This window comes from Oreochromis aureus, linkage group 6, assembly GCF_013358895.1.
Source record: "Oreochromis aureus strain Israel breed Guangdong linkage group 6, ZZ_aureus, whole genome shotgun sequence".
In the NCBI taxonomy this organism is placed as follows: domain Eukaryota; kingdom Metazoa; phylum Chordata; class Actinopteri; order Cichliformes; family Cichlidae; genus Oreochromis; species Oreochromis aureus.
The window spans coordinates 28581383-28596935 of record NC_052947.1 but is presented as its reverse complement, the minus strand read 5'-3'; the positions used below and the strand labels follow the sequence as shown (position 1 = coordinate 28596935).

General features: G+C 40.1%; 1 protein-coding gene across 1 annotated transcript in view; it reads right to left on the bottom strand.

The window, feature by feature from the left end:
* prkcaa (protein kinase C, alpha, a) overlaps positions 1 to 15553 on the bottom strand; it is a 130242-nt gene that overhangs the window by 30213 nt on the left and 84476 nt on the right. The window contains exons 6-13 of the mRNA XM_031729013.2: positions 13997 to 14153; positions 13716 to 13850; positions 13081 to 13174; positions 7546 to 7689; positions 7284 to 7457; positions 5557 to 5648; positions 5250 to 5312; positions 4950 to 5088 (exon numbers count right to left, since the gene is read on the bottom strand). Coding sequence (XP_031584873.1) covers positions 4950 to 5088; positions 5250 to 5312; positions 5557 to 5648; positions 7284 to 7457; positions 7546 to 7689; positions 13081 to 13174; positions 13716 to 13850; positions 13997 to 14153 — 998 coding nt within the window. The remainder of the gene's footprint in view (positions 1 to 4949; positions 5089 to 5249; positions 5313 to 5556; positions 5649 to 7283; positions 7458 to 7545; positions 7690 to 13080; positions 13175 to 13715; positions 13851 to 13996; positions 14154 to 15553) is intronic.

Genomic DNA, 15553 nt, shown 5'->3' with positions numbered 1-15553 from the left:
TGGATTTTAAATCAAACAAGTTGTGATGTGATGTGCAGTTTTTCAACTTTGATTCAAGGGGTTTAACAAAGACTGCATTAACTGAATTACAGCCATTTTTATACACAGAACTTAACTGTATGTGCCTGTTACAATCTGACAAAGAGTTTTTGTAAATAAATGTATTTACTTCATGAAAATACAGAAAATATAAGTCTTAAACACTCCATTTTTGTTCATATGTATGGTTTGTATTAAATGAATAATGTATCTTACATTAAATTCTCCCTGCCTTTGTTGAAATGTCACATACTGACACATTACAACAGAATATCACCTCCGAGACTGAAAACTGGGTCTTCTTTAATGACTCAATTTATAATAAAACATTCTGACACCAACTGCTTTGCACTCCAGAAACGAGTCAGCAGAAAGTAGACACCCTTTTCCTCCTGATGCCACACCACACTGGGGGACGACTGGGGCACACAGGAAAACAGCCTGTGTCAGGCAACTCAGTAGCCTCAAATACTCTCCTGAAATGGACCCATTATGAAGTCAATGTTTTTTTGATTTTTTCCTTTTATGTCAAGTAACAGTGTGTTTTGTCTGTTTGATCCTTCCCCTCTCTTCCTTGCTATCTCTTCTTCTCTGTGTCAAAGTCACTGAGGTGTAAAGTCACATCAGTGTGAGCATTCCTGCCAGACGGGAGCGACCGGTGACTGCCTATATAGGTCAGAGTAAACAGAGCCAGCAATAAATGTGTGCCTGAACATATGAGTGTGTGTGTGTGTCTTGGCAAGTTCCAGGATAGCAGTAAAAGTACGGCATCCTGTCACCTGTGTACTGTTAACCAGGGACCCACTTCCACGAAGAAATAAACTTCCTGACTGGTGGATTGTATTTGAGCTCCTGTGTGTGAGAAAGTGTGAAAACACTTCTCACCTCACAGTTGTCTCACGCATATACAAAACTGCACTAACACAGCAACAAAGTTATACAGTCACAATATGTAATGTTGTATGGATAGCTGACATAATCACTATGAGGGACTCCCCTTTGGGAATCATCTGTCAAGAATTCCCAGTGTAACCCATATAAAACGTGTCAGACAAGAGAGGCGTCCATATCATTAATAAATAGACCTTTATAATTCCCATATTATGCTATTTTTTTTTATCAAGGCCACACCAAAAGAAAACACTGATGCTGAAACGGAGCCCTGACTTTTGTTCCATTACTCACTACGTCACTATTTAACATATCGGCATAATGGCCAACCAATGGCCAACCTGGCACGACATTGAATAGAACGAGGAGTTTCCACACCTAAATCCAGATGCACCAGGCTGCACTGCAGTCCATTCCTTCTTCAGTTAGAGCTGCGATCCCTGTCAGCTCAATCATTTTCTCTAAAATGGTAATAAAATTTGATAAAACTTGATGAACTCTGATAAATGAAACAATTGAATCTAATTGTCTCGGCATCCTTCATCTGAAATGACCAACAGGTGTTTTCTCAACCGGTGTCATGTCCACATTTGACATCCTCTCTTTTTCTTCTCTATTGTGTGTGCATTGGTTTTTTTCCTTTTTCAAAATAAAAGACTTCACTGACTTCGTTCCAAACAGATCAGTCGCACCCCACCCACTGAAAAGCCTGACATCAAAAATCACTACAAAACTCATTAGACAAATCTTTGAACAGCTTTTGGGGGCCAACAAATGAACAGAATGCCCCGTGGGAGTTACTTTAGGTCCGGTAGAAGCAGATTCTGTAGGAATGCAGGAACACAGAAAGGCCAGTGCATTTATTTGTAGTGGATTCTTCTATCAGAAACACTTTAAGGAACACCTCGTCTCACTTTACCTTGTAAATGTCACCAGTGTGAATCTAAGTCTCTTTAAGGTCACTCTCCAGCTAGCTACAGTGCTTTGGAGTGGGTGGATACACAGTACAAATGTTTAACTGTTAAGACTATTAAGACTCAAATGGTTGGGTTTCTTAAGCTTAATAAAAACAATATATGCATACAGATGCATAACTATGTGTGGATGCCCTATTTAACCTGTGAACACATCATGTGTGACTGTCATCAACATGACTGTGTGATAGTCATGTGAGTGTAATACAAAAAAAATGTGTTTGGCATAAAATATGTGTACTGCGTGCGGTGCTATGGAAACAGTAGCTACTCCGGCCCCATACTGTGTCATCCCTGGCTGGTGCATTAGTGTCAGTCTGACTCGAACGATCACAGCGTGTTCAGCCTGGCATCGTGGGTGGAATTAACCTCTCAGTCTATCAGAGAGGCTTTTTAGAGAGAATCAATAATCCAGCCCATCATTAAATAGAAGCCAGCTAACTGATAATGGTCAGAGAATTGGAAAAACTTAGTGCGTATGAACTTCTACAATTTGCACTGGTTGCATTAAATGAATCAGAGGAATTATTCTTTTTATGGCAAAAATGGGCTTACTTGCATTACTTGCAAAAACTACAGTGACAGCAATTATTAATAAAAAATGTAAATACATATTTAAGAATGATTAAATTCAGCATTAATTAATAAATGACTAATGCACCCGTTTGCTGTCATTTTTGATGTTTGTTAATAATAACAAACATCAATGTTATTGTTTTGGTCTCTTCTTAAACAATAACAACAGACCCATGGTGACAGCGCAGCTGAACCTTCCACCAGGTCTGACACCCTCGAGGGCCAGTGTCCTGCAGGTTTTATATTTCACCCTGTTTCAACACACCTGAATCAAATGATTAGTTCATTACCAGGCCTCTGGAGAACTTTAAGACATGTTGAGGAGGTAATTTAGCCATTTAAATCAGCTGCGTTGGATCAAGGACACATCTAAAACCTGCAGGACACCGGCCCTCGAGGCCTGGAGTTCGACACCTGTGCTGTATAGGCTTCCAAGAAGGAGAGATCATTTCCTTTTTAAGTTTGGTCGGAGCCAATAATTAGGACCTGAATAGAAGCAGCAAGTAGGCCCAACAACCAATCCTGAGGTAAGATCCAGTCTAACTGCTAAACAGCTGATGAGCTGCAAAGTGAAAGAGCTGTCAGAAACAACAGAAAAGGAAACACTTAAAATAAGAATCTAACAACATTCGCAGTGTGTGTGAGTGCACTGCTGGGTAACTGGATGCATATATAGGCTCATAGAGTCTACTAGTATGTTTTATTGAGAGTTTCACTTGTTAACCACAGAACCTGCTGCCAGGTTCCTTTTTATATATTTAAACAATACCATTTCTTTCCAATTCTGTGTTCTTGAGGTACCAGTGTGGAAGTTTCCATTCTTGTGTCTGACAATTTTTTAAGGTAACAAGGTATTCGAGAGCGCGTGCAAGGCACGCACTTCTAGTTTTTCATGGAAACACTCACACCTTACAGGCTATGCTTACTGTTCATCTCATTACATATTTTATCCCAAACAGTTTGTTTATTTCAGCTTCCAGTTGTGTTCAGTTTGAGACAAATATAAGCAGGTTTGTATCGGGACTAAGGAGTACACAAAGGAGCACTGCACACACACATATGTATTAGGGGTGCAACAATACTCGTATCGATATTGAACCGTTCAATACAGTGCTTTCGGTTCGGTACGCATATGTATCGAACAATACAAAATTGTTTATTTATTTTATCAACTTTTCTTCTGACGATGCTGTCTGTGTTGAGCGCTCAGTGGATCTGCGTTCGACTACTCCGCCTAGGCTGCACTGTCGAGCGCAGATCCAAGCTAGCAAGACATAAGTTAAGCTCGTTGCAACATGGCAACTACCTCAACGCTACCCGAAATTGAACTTCCCCCACCCTCATTCAGATCTGGCGTTTGGAACTATTTTGGTTTTCATGTGAAGCATGACCCTGATGGTAAGCGCGTCATGGACAAAAGTAAAACAGTATGTCGGATGTGCCACGCAATGCTCAATTGGTGGGAACTAGTGCATTAGCGCAGTTAGCTTGTTAACGCGTTGACGCCGTCCAGCCCCACGCACGGGGCGATCCGCCGTAACTTGTTAACGGAGATTTGCCGCGTTATGGCGTTAACGTCATTTTAACGAGATTAACGCTTACAGCACTAGTGGGAACACAACGAATATGACTGCACATCTACGCCGACATCATCCATAAACTCTCTTTTCCAAAGATAAGTGATTTCTCGATCAGATAGATTTATTTTTTTCATTATTTTGTTGTTTCAGCAACATTAAATTTAAAAACTGTACTTTTGAGTTAAAATATATATTTATAATTTTAATAAATGACAAATTAAAAAGGCATGAACATTTTTTTGTATCGAAAAAATATCGAACCGTGACACCAAAGTATCGAACCGAACCGAACCATGAATTTTGTGTATCGTTGCACCCCTAATATGTATATGTGTTTTATCAGTAATCAGAAGTTATCTATAGGAGATTTAACATATCGCCCGACCTTGCTGTTACTCCTGCCTAGTCTATCTTAGATGAAGACATTAAATGTGAAACTTGTAAATATAAACGTAACCAATGCGGCTTACAAATCAAAGAGAATTAAAATATTGAGGTATCCTGGTATGACGACCACAACTGTGATGACAAATGGTAAGGTCAAACTGTCACTTTAAATAAATTTGGCTTTCGATTAAAAGAAATCCAAGAAATGCTTGCTCACAAGAAAAACCCCTGCCTGTATGTTTCGGGTTCAGTTTGGACTCGCCAGCGGACACGCTGGGTGTCGGTCTGACTGGGACACTTACGTCATCAGGGAGAGCTCGTGTATATGCCTTTGTGTGTGTGTGCATGTGTGTGTGGGCCTATCTTGTCCTGAGGCAGTGACCTTAATCTGGAGCACAAGGGTGACACAGGCTCAGACCAGACAGTGACAGAAATGAATGCATGCAACAGAAAAAGCACACGCGCACACAAGTACACGCTTTACATCTTCAGCTCTACTCACTTCTGGAGCTATGTAGTCTGGAGTGCCACAGAAGGTCCTCGTGCTGACTCCTTCTGTCATATTCTCTTTACACATGCCAAAGTCAGCAATCTTAATGTGTCCCTCAGAGTCCAGCATCACGTTGTCCAACTTCAGATCCCTGAGGAAGCATTCAAAACATACCTTCAGATGCTGACTCCATTAGTGGTTGTCTTTTATGACAGGGTTATAAAAGACATTTACTACATTACAAAGGATTTTTCTGTTACTAGTTTAAAAGCAACCTTGGTATGTATACCGTGTAAACCTTTTAATACTCACCTGTAAATGACTCCTTTACTGTGCAGGAAGAAGAGACCAACAGCGATCTCTGCTGCATAGAACCTGCAATGACAACATTTACAGATTTACAACAGCTTAAAACCGAACCTTCAACCTCAGAACAAACAGTTCCAATAAAGCATGTCTATATTATTGTTGCAGCTAATGCTTTACTGTTATTAGACACTAGTGTGATCATAATACAAAAGGGAATAAAACCTAAAATGATACCTTTCTAAAGCTAAATGTAAATATTCAAATATAATTTTGATTGTAACCACAGATTCATTTTACAGCCGAATCTTACACTGCCTGAGGTTCCTTGAACTTGCCCACTTGCTGGATATGGTACATAAGGTCTCCACCATTCACATACTCCATGACAAAGTACAGGCGGTCCTGTGGTCATGCAGAGAGGAAAAAGGTGAAAGAAGAGTTAGGGGTATGTGAGAAATCAAGAAAAAATAATAATAAGTTCTACGTGAAAAACTGTAGAATTTCAAAATATGTTTACATTTCTATTCATGGTAAACCTCAAATCAGAGAAATACAGTCTTGACGTCTTGCCCACCCCCGCTGTCTAAGTTGTTCCATCTTTCCTGCTACTCTTTCCATGACAAGGTGACCCAAATAGCCCACGACAAAGCGCTTCATGGAAAATGAAAACACTCAACACAGACATCTGTCAGGAAATATTCTCTTTGTGTTCTACTGCTGGTCCCTTACTGCCCGTGACAAGTTTGGCCTGACCCCAGTCCACATGTGTTTGATGGTCTCTTACGAACAAAACAATAACAACAGACCCATGGTGACAGCGCAGCTGAACCTTCCACCAGGTCTGACACCAAATGTCACCACTCTTGGCAAAGCAGGCTTTACCCTGAACTGTGTGTGCTGTGACCCTCACTGCACTGCAATGACAGCGCCTTCAGCAAAATGCACATTATAGCTTCTCGACCTCTCTGCGCCTCTAATATAAAATGCCTCCTTGTTTTCACTCAGTAAAGGGTTTGACTTCAGTGGAACCGATGTTGATAGCGTGCTGTCTTAGCAGAACATAAACAGAAAACTCAATCAGACCATTTCACGATTGGTGTCACTATTTTTATTTTTATTTTTATTAACCTGAATGTATTTTAGGGAAACGGTAAAATCAAATGAAACATTATCTAAGTGTAAAGATTTTCTGCTTAAAAAACAAACACTGATCAGTTTCAGTAAAATGGACATATTTAAAACATTTGGACTATTTCACAAATTTAAAACATTCACATAAAGAAAATGTTGGAGTACGGGCATCGCAGGAAAAGGTCTGCACAGCAAATGTGAAACTAGACAAAGAGGTCACAAAAGTGTAGGAGTAAGTGTGTTTTTGTTATTCTCTGTACGAGAATGGGTGTGCGAGTGTGTGTGCATGAGTGCATATGTGAGTAGGTGTGTGTGTGTGTGTGTGTATTCATGAATATGCTATGAGTGATGCCAAGCTGTGTCTCTTCCTATTTCCTCTGCCTTGCCTGCCAGTTCTTCAGCTCTAATCAGCTGCTATAGTTTAGCCTGGCCTCTCTCAGAAATCTGAATGCTGGTAGACGTTCATTTGCAGTTTACAGATTTAACAAAGAGACATTCAGATTAAGGAAGCCATCGACTTCTTTTGCATATGGACTATAATAGATTTGCAGAGTTTATGCAAGTTCACAACGCTACTTAATGAAAATATTTTATAATTTCTTTAGATTATTACTTTTACTAAGTACAAAAAAGAGATATTAAGGGTATCAAAGATAACTTTGGTACCCTTTGTAACAAAGCCTTTTGCTTATTTATACAGAGAGGGAGAGAGAGCTCACCTTCTAATTGGGGTTACTTTGTTCCCCTTTCTCTGTTTTTTTAATTGGACTTGTCATAAACGTCCTTTGCTGCCTTCTCCAGCACTTTATGACTAAGCTGTTTAGCTAAAAGCTGCTTGCTGAATTAATTTGACCTGACTTGACCTCGAGTGAGTTATCCTGGTACATCCAGAAGCCTTTTACCTACCACTGTCTGGAAGCACGAGTGGAGGTATGTGAGGAAGGGCGGTTTGTCCTGCTGGGCCAGGACTCTCTTCTCCACCATGGTACATTCAACATCATCATCCTGGATTACCACATCCTTCTTCAGAATCTTTATAGCATACAGCTCTTCAGTGGTCTTCATCTCTGCTAGCATCACCTTTGCAGAGACAGAAGGTGGCCAGGTAAAAATCATTTCCATGTAGAGTACATTGCACTTTGTTCCTCCAACTTTGTATATCGCGCACCTTGCCAAAGCTTCCCTTCCCCAACACAGCTAGGAAATTGAAGTCGCTGAGTTTGACCTGGTTCAGGCTGTTTGATGGGAGCTGGCTGGAGTGGCTGTCATCAGTCTCAGTGATCACCTTCTTAGTGGGGCCAAGTTTGGCTTTCTACACTCGGAGTAGAAAAAATAAAGTGTCTGAGGGTTAAATGGTTAAAAGAAAAGCATATAACATAAAGCGGCTGCAATGTGCAAATCAGAAAAGGCAATGATCGTGGACACCTAAAATGTTAACCTTAAAAAATGCAACTTGTTTTTAAGCCAATAAAAAAAGGCAGAACATATTCAAGCTTCTTTATCGTGGATAAAGACAACAAATTCAAACATTTTTGCCAATTTTTAAATGTATGTCTACAACCACTAAAACCATTTTCATACAGATGAATATTCAATTCATTTACTAAAATAACACAAAATATCCTTAATTGATTTTTCTGTTTACATGCTGTATAACTTATACTTGCCATTAACTCACTATCTGCCAGAATACACTGACTGACAGGCACAAATCAAGATTAATGAGATGAAACAAGACTGATGTGCCTTTTTGGAGCTCATATAATACAAAATGACTCGATAAACCCGATTGAGATTTGCAGTTGTCTTCTTGTCCAATTACTGTCCAATAAATTACTCTAGCTATATTAACAAATTGCTATCATTTGAATAAAGTAAAACACAGTGCTGGTGGTTGTTGTCAGCATAAAGCGAGAAAGCTGAAATGTTGGATTTGAAAAAAAAAAACAAAGACCAAAAAAATCATGCAAGCATTGTATGTCACATCTGCTTTTGCTGTGAGAATCGGTTAATCATAAACATCATTGATTAAATTCAATAGCAAAGCTAATGCATGACAGTGCTGTTATTAACAATGATCATTTTCTATCGTTTCATTTACAGTAGTGTGCAAAAGTCTCAAGGTATCCCTCATGTTCGTTTTCCTTTTGCTTCAGAGGAGCCTTCATTTTCTTGTAAGTTTTTTAAAGTGGTCTTGGGCAATAGTTCTTCAGGTTTTCTGAGGGTCTTTCAAAGTTTTTAAAGTTCTTTGGAAGAGAAGTCATTCTTATGGTTGGGAAATAGGAAGATGGTTGGAGGACGGTCTTGTTAAAACTGATGGAATTACGAATGCAGAAAGTACTGTTAGAGTTTGACTCACCATCTGGCAACAGCTTCATTTTTTAATAAAGCAATGATCCCAAACACACTGCCAAAGCAGTAAAAGAAAAACCTGGATAGAAATGCATACAATCATGGTATACTACTAGTTATGGATTAGTCTCCCCAGAGCCCAGACCTCAGCACTACTGCAGCAGTGTGGGATCATCTTGTCAGATAGCAAAACAAAAGAACATCCAACATCCAAAGAAGAGCTTTGAATGTCCTTCGAGAAGCCTGGAGAACTATTCCTGAAGACGACTTAAAGAAATTACATAAACAAAAGTTTGCACAAGAGTGTTCAGGCTGTGTTGAAGCATAAAGGTAGTCATAGCAAAAACTGACTCTGTGTTGCCTTTTATATTCATGTATTATCCATGTTTCAATAAACCCCTGCATCTATTTCCCATTTTTCTTGCAAAATATATAGAAATGAAGGGTGACTTAAGCTTTTTACACAGTACTGTAACATATTTTAACCAGACATAGCATCCACAAAGCTAGGCAGAGAAATTTTATTTTAAGTATTAAATCATTAAGATCAGTGATCAAAGTAAAACCTAAAAAAACAGCATTTAAAATCACTACATTGAAATCAGACCTTAAAACGCTCGATTTCTACGTGGCTGCTGTTGCACCGAAGGAAAGGATGCCACCACGTGGCTTCACCATTCACATGCATGTCCAGTGTACAAAAATATCTCTAATTTTGACCTGTAAAAATACAAAAACATTCTCGTCTTTGCACCTCTTCATGCCAAGTCATGCTCAATCTTTCAGCAGTGCAAATGCTTCAAGACACTACAGTGCACTATGCTGAAAAATACACTACTGTGGCAGTCTGAACACTAAAAACAATCTGACGAAGCGTCCTGCTTCATATCTTTCTCTAGGCAGATCTACACAAAACATACCTCACACCAGCTTCATATTCACTCTTAGCCAAGGCAAAATCATGCTCTCCCCAACATCCTAGTTGTTACCTAAATCTTCATGCTGCACAAAGAAGTTTGTTTTTTTTCTGCTACAGGAGATAAATCTTTTATTTTTCCCAGTGTAGCATAAGAATATACTATATACATACTATATACATGAAACAGGAAGACCAACTTGTGTGGGGCTGACAGGTTTCCAGGCCATTACAATATCGTTCCTCTTAAAAAACAGGAAAACAGGAAGAACCCAGTGTTATCCCACACCATAGATACCTATATGATAAATTCACCCACTTATCTCTATAACATTCAAGTAAAATTCACTGAATATTAAAATGCTTTCTAGCAACCAGTGCTGAGCAGCTGTAGTTTGGTTAATGAAAGCTACAGTTGTCTGCTCTTAAACTAGGAGAGCAGTAAGAAAAACACAAAGCTGAGCAGACCGCACCAGATCACAGCACACCCGTAAGCTTTAGCCACAGAAACAAGCCTGGCTGAGCCAAGCAAGCAGCAGCCTTACTTCCTTCCTTTTAGACGCACCTGATCAGAGTCTTCCACAACTGCTTGGTCCTGCAACCACAGGGAAAAGGGAGCCAAAAGTTCTAACTCACTTAGTACACTTGTGTACAGGCGCACACCACAACAGCTGACTTGTATAGACAGGTAGTTGAGGGCCAATAGTGAGGCTCGTACACGCAGACAAACACAGAGAATATGAATGAAGATACAGCATTCATAATATGACACTAAATCATGTGGTCGAGCCTTTCGATCAGCAAACTTAGTCCACGGGCCGGTTCCAGTTAGAGTTTACAGACATGTACAAGTTCAAAATTGCAGCTTCACAGAAAGAAACCAGCGAGAAAAGTCAAAAAAATGACCTGATCTCTATTATATTTCTGATAAACAGGCACCCCAGAGGTGACTTCATGAATTATGTTTTAAAAACAGCTTCTAGATTTAACCATGGAGACTAAAAACACGTTAAGGTGAGAGGGATAAGTGCTTATACACACACACAGACACACATACAAGAGCAGGAACAATTACTGGCCATGTACTCAGTTCAATGCTGACATCTAGTGTTTGCATCTGGTTTATTTCTCTATTCATACAGTATATCAAATATGCAATATTTCCATCCATGTAGTTATGCCTTAGACTGAAGTCTATCTAAGTTTACACTGAGGTGTTTGCAGGTTCAAGAAGCAGACATTTACAGACACATGTTCAGCTGTGAGATGAGAAAAGTAACTAGCTACGGGTTATACTTCAGTTGACATCGACATAAGCACACAACATGAAGCGTACACAGACAAGACGGGTGCACAACACAAAGACACACATGCAGACAAATGTATAGCTATGAACTGTAAGCAGTAAATCAGGATTTACTAACAATCCTTTGTCAAACTCTGAGAAAATGCGAGCCGTGAAAACGAGGAAGAGCTGTACTTTCACAAAAATGGGGAGTTACTAAATATCCATCGGGCTTATTTCATTCAATTATTAAATTATTATTTTTTGATCTGAATGTTTTTTACCCATGCCAAAATGTACAAATTGTTAGTAAACTGGATCAATTTGTAGTAGCGCGGCACCACATACAAATGATCAGAGACGAGGAGAAGTGGAGGAACATGTCACCACAGCAAGACGAGACAAAAGAGGAGAAGGAGAGGAGAGAAGGGTGGAGGAGCGGAGAGGGCTACCTTTAGATTAAAATTAATTTGGCAGTCCTGAGAGCAGGGGCAAGACGTGGAGAAAGGAAGAGAGAAACTCTTGCATTAAATATGACACTGTGACATAGGGTCAAGAAGCATTTGTACAGTGTAAGTCTCACCAAGCACACAGGAGGGAGCAGGAAGCTAAGGGAAAAAAGGGAGAGAACCACAGAGGGGTTTATGAAGAGGGGAGAGAAGGGAGAGGAGTTCTCAGGCCATAAAAAAACTCTAAAAAAACATTCATTAAAGTCAAGTGGATGAAATATTACATCTACAGATGCCAGACAATTACTTCTGAGCTCCACGAGAGAGATATGATGCACTGGGCTTCTCTTAAAGGCAATTTAAACGATGTGAAAAACTCGAACACTCTTGAAAATACCTGTTCCGTTTATGCACTGCACATTTGCACAGTACTCTACTGTAGCTTCTCTGTATGAGAGAAAAATCACCACATTTTTGACCAAGATGCGTCACGCAGTGTGAGGAACATGTTCGCTGCTGGTCTTTGTTCCTGTTATCGAGACAAACGCAACACAACTGCACTGTCACCCTCTCTGACTTCAGGCCAAATTTGTTTTCTTCACCTCTTTTCTCTCTCTTTTTTAATCATCATCACTTTTTTTCTCATTGCCTGAATGTATTTCAGAATGTATTTCTGTTACTGTGTCATTACACAGGGCAGCTTCTCCTGTAATGTAATGAACATGTTTTGTAAAGCTGCAAAAAGCTGAACAGGAAGTGATTTTTATGGCAAAGCTTATTTTAATATGGAAACATTTTTCTAAGTGTTTCCATATACTTAAAAATATGCACACATATATAAAACTCCAGACAATGATCGAGCCTCATATTGAATCCAGATTAACGAGCGTGAGGTTTTTTTTCTGTCAGCTAAAAATTGGCTGTTAGTCCCAGCCGTGACCTTTCCCAGCCCAGCTTTCTATTCTTTCTCATTCTATCCACCCCCTTTATTCTCAACTATGTGTAGCAGAAAGGTCGTGGAAAGTAACCTTAAAAACATCTTCTAGAGACCTGGGCTTTCATTGCAAACTGTGACAAAGAATACCAGGTGAAATAATTCACCCCAAACAGGCCAGACACACACAGGTTCGAACAAGAAGAACATGAAATTGTATCAAATAATATCTTTTTTTTAACACAATGTGTGCTTAAACATTACTGCAAAGTAGGAGGAGCTGATTATTTTCCTCATCCTTTTAACGTGTTACTGAGAATAGTCAGAATGCACAATATAAACACCTGTTTGTAAGCAGCAGTCTACTGCTGTTCTAGAAGATCCCCTGCTTATTTATTCACTCTATATTACTAAAGCTGATCCGCCTTTCTGCATTAATCTTCATCATGGAAGTTTTGGTTCTGTCTGGAATGAAATAACAACAATTATCCACAAACATGAAAAAAAATGTAAAGTAGAAGTGAAGCCTGAGAATTCAAAGAGAGCACGCCGAGGAGCTCTGTGAAAGCTGCAGCTGTCACACCGTTATCTGCAGTCCAGGAGAGCATGTGACAGTTCGATAATTCTGCTGGACAGGGTGGCAGGATCTGATCGATCCACCTCAGTCTGGAGCGTGTAATAAAAGTTTCTGTCTTTGTGCCATGCAGTTCGAAGATACTGCAAAAGAAAAGATCGCGCAGCTTTGATTACGTTAGTACAATCCTCACCTCAAATTTCTGCCTCAGTTCCTCATTACCATCATCCTCCTCTGAGATGGGAACATTATAGTACTCCCCCTCCTCCTGGCACAATAACTTATACCTGAGAGGAGAGACATGACATGACAGGAAGTGAGGGGAAGAAACAAAGACAAAGAAGACGGTCGTAAAGAGAAACACGGACAGAAATGTTGTGAGATTAAAAAAACAGGCAATTTCTTTTATCTGCCTTCCCCTCCTTCTGTTACCTTTCTACTCTTTCAGTGAGCTTGATCTACTTGGCCTGGATATAGCTGGCAATAAACCAACAGTCTCAACAATTATCGATTAAAGGTAATAAAGAAATGTCAAGCTTATCCAAGCATTCTGTTTACATCAGTGGATGTTGTGTTTGTTAAAACCTGGATGAAAGCTGTGATATAAAGCATTTACTGGGTACCAAGGAGCAACTGATGACAGCTTAAACTACTGATATTTTTGTTGTTGTTTGATGAACAACTACTTACGATTAACAGTGTAAATACAAACAGTAACATAAAAGTTATTAATATTTCATTATCTTTTGTTACATCAATCAATACTCTGTCATTCTAAACAATAAATACAGATCAACAGTAACTGGGCATTCAACAAGTCAGCATTACCATCCACAGACTGGAGCCTTCATGAGCTCTGACACGCCAAAGGAAAGGGCTCCCATGAAGTCATTCCTCGTGGTCCGATCCCAGTCCCACACTTCTACTGATAGTCTGCGGTCTTTATCTGTATTCCTCAGCTTGCTGTACGGCACATTATGGTTAATAAAAAATAACACATTTGCTTACAGAGTCGTTTTTAATACTAGTACTTTAAACATTAAATACATTTCTGTGCCATACTACAGCCTAGAGTGGGACAGAGGCTGAAGATGGACCAGTGTACTCACAAAGTGAACGTCTCGTTCCATTTGGGGTTGAGGCTGGAGCGGATCGTTTTGGTCTTCTGCTTGGTCTCATTTTTGGGATCTGGTACGAGCTTGAGCTTCACATATGGATCAGACAGGCCATTGGGGTCCATGGGAATGAGGTTTCTGGCTTCAGTCACTGAAAACGATGAAGGATACAAACAAAAGATTGGCACATTTGTCCATCCATCCGTCTTATTCCATTTATTCAGGGTTGCCGGGGGCCAGGAGCCTATCCCAGCTTTCATAGGGCAAAAGGTGGAATACAGCCCTCTAGTGCGGGGTTAACACAAAGACACAGACAACCAGTCACACCTACAGCCAGTTTAGAATCACCAGTTAACTTAACCCCATGCAAGCACAGAAAGGTCCCAGCTGGTTGATGGATTTGAACCCAGGACCTTTACCATGTGAGGCTAACAGTGCTAACCACTGCACAGTACTGGCGTACTACTTTTTTAAAGACCAAGTAAAATATATAAAAGCTATATAAGTTTAGCATAAGTGCAACCTAGTATCCGTCCGATATTCATTAATACTTCCTTTCACATGTAGTTTGATAACAACAGTACAAACTGCCCTGAGCATAAGGAACAGTTGCTCTCATTTAATCAACAGGTGAACACCTGCAGGTCAAGATCAACCAGCGAGGCGCAGCCTGTGAGGATTATTTATGGATCCGAGCCATAATGGGAGCAAATGCAGGAAGTGTTATGAGAACGGTGATTCTAATTTGCGAACTGTGTCATGCTTAAGTGGGCGAAGGTTCTCTTCTCTCCCTTCTGTATTTAGCTGTTCGGTAAACAAGGGCACACCAGGGACATTAGCACTCCATTAGCTTTGAGCATTGGAGCACTGCCAGATCTGGGCTGCAGTACAGTGCACACACACACACAGACTCACATGCTCACATAAATACACAGTCAGATGTACACAGAGTATGTTTATCGACACACAATGTATCTAGCGTCCCCGCAGAGATAGGGACGGACGCCTGCCTGCTTTGTTAAACCTCATACCCTGGGGATCGGAGACATCTCCCCATGTGGCCCTGTCAGTCACACTGCAACGGTGGGTTGACAACGCTAAATGATCTTTGACCTGGAAAAGAAGGCGCTAAGCCAGTGTGTAAAGAATGCAAGACAGAACTGCTAAACCTGGTGTTTTAACTCTGAATGTTATACAGATTGGCAGGATTAGGAGGGATAAATGAACAAAATCAATAAGAGATTGACACTGTTGGGTTAGTATAGCAGCTGTTGCAAACGTCAAGACGCTCCAAGAAGAGGGTAAAAACAGCCCAATTTTCCACTGGACTTTTACAGAATAAACCACATTGTGCACAATCGCAACAGACTCAAAAGGATCTTTGAAAAGAGTACATAACACTTCAATGATGGTGTATTGTATTCTCAGCACCTGTGGTGGAGAATTTGGGCGTCGAGTGATGATAATGGGGTGTGAAGTTTGATGAGTGATGAGCAAGCTGCTGTAGAACATGCACAGAGAGGGAGATAGAGCACACTTCACAGGAGCGTC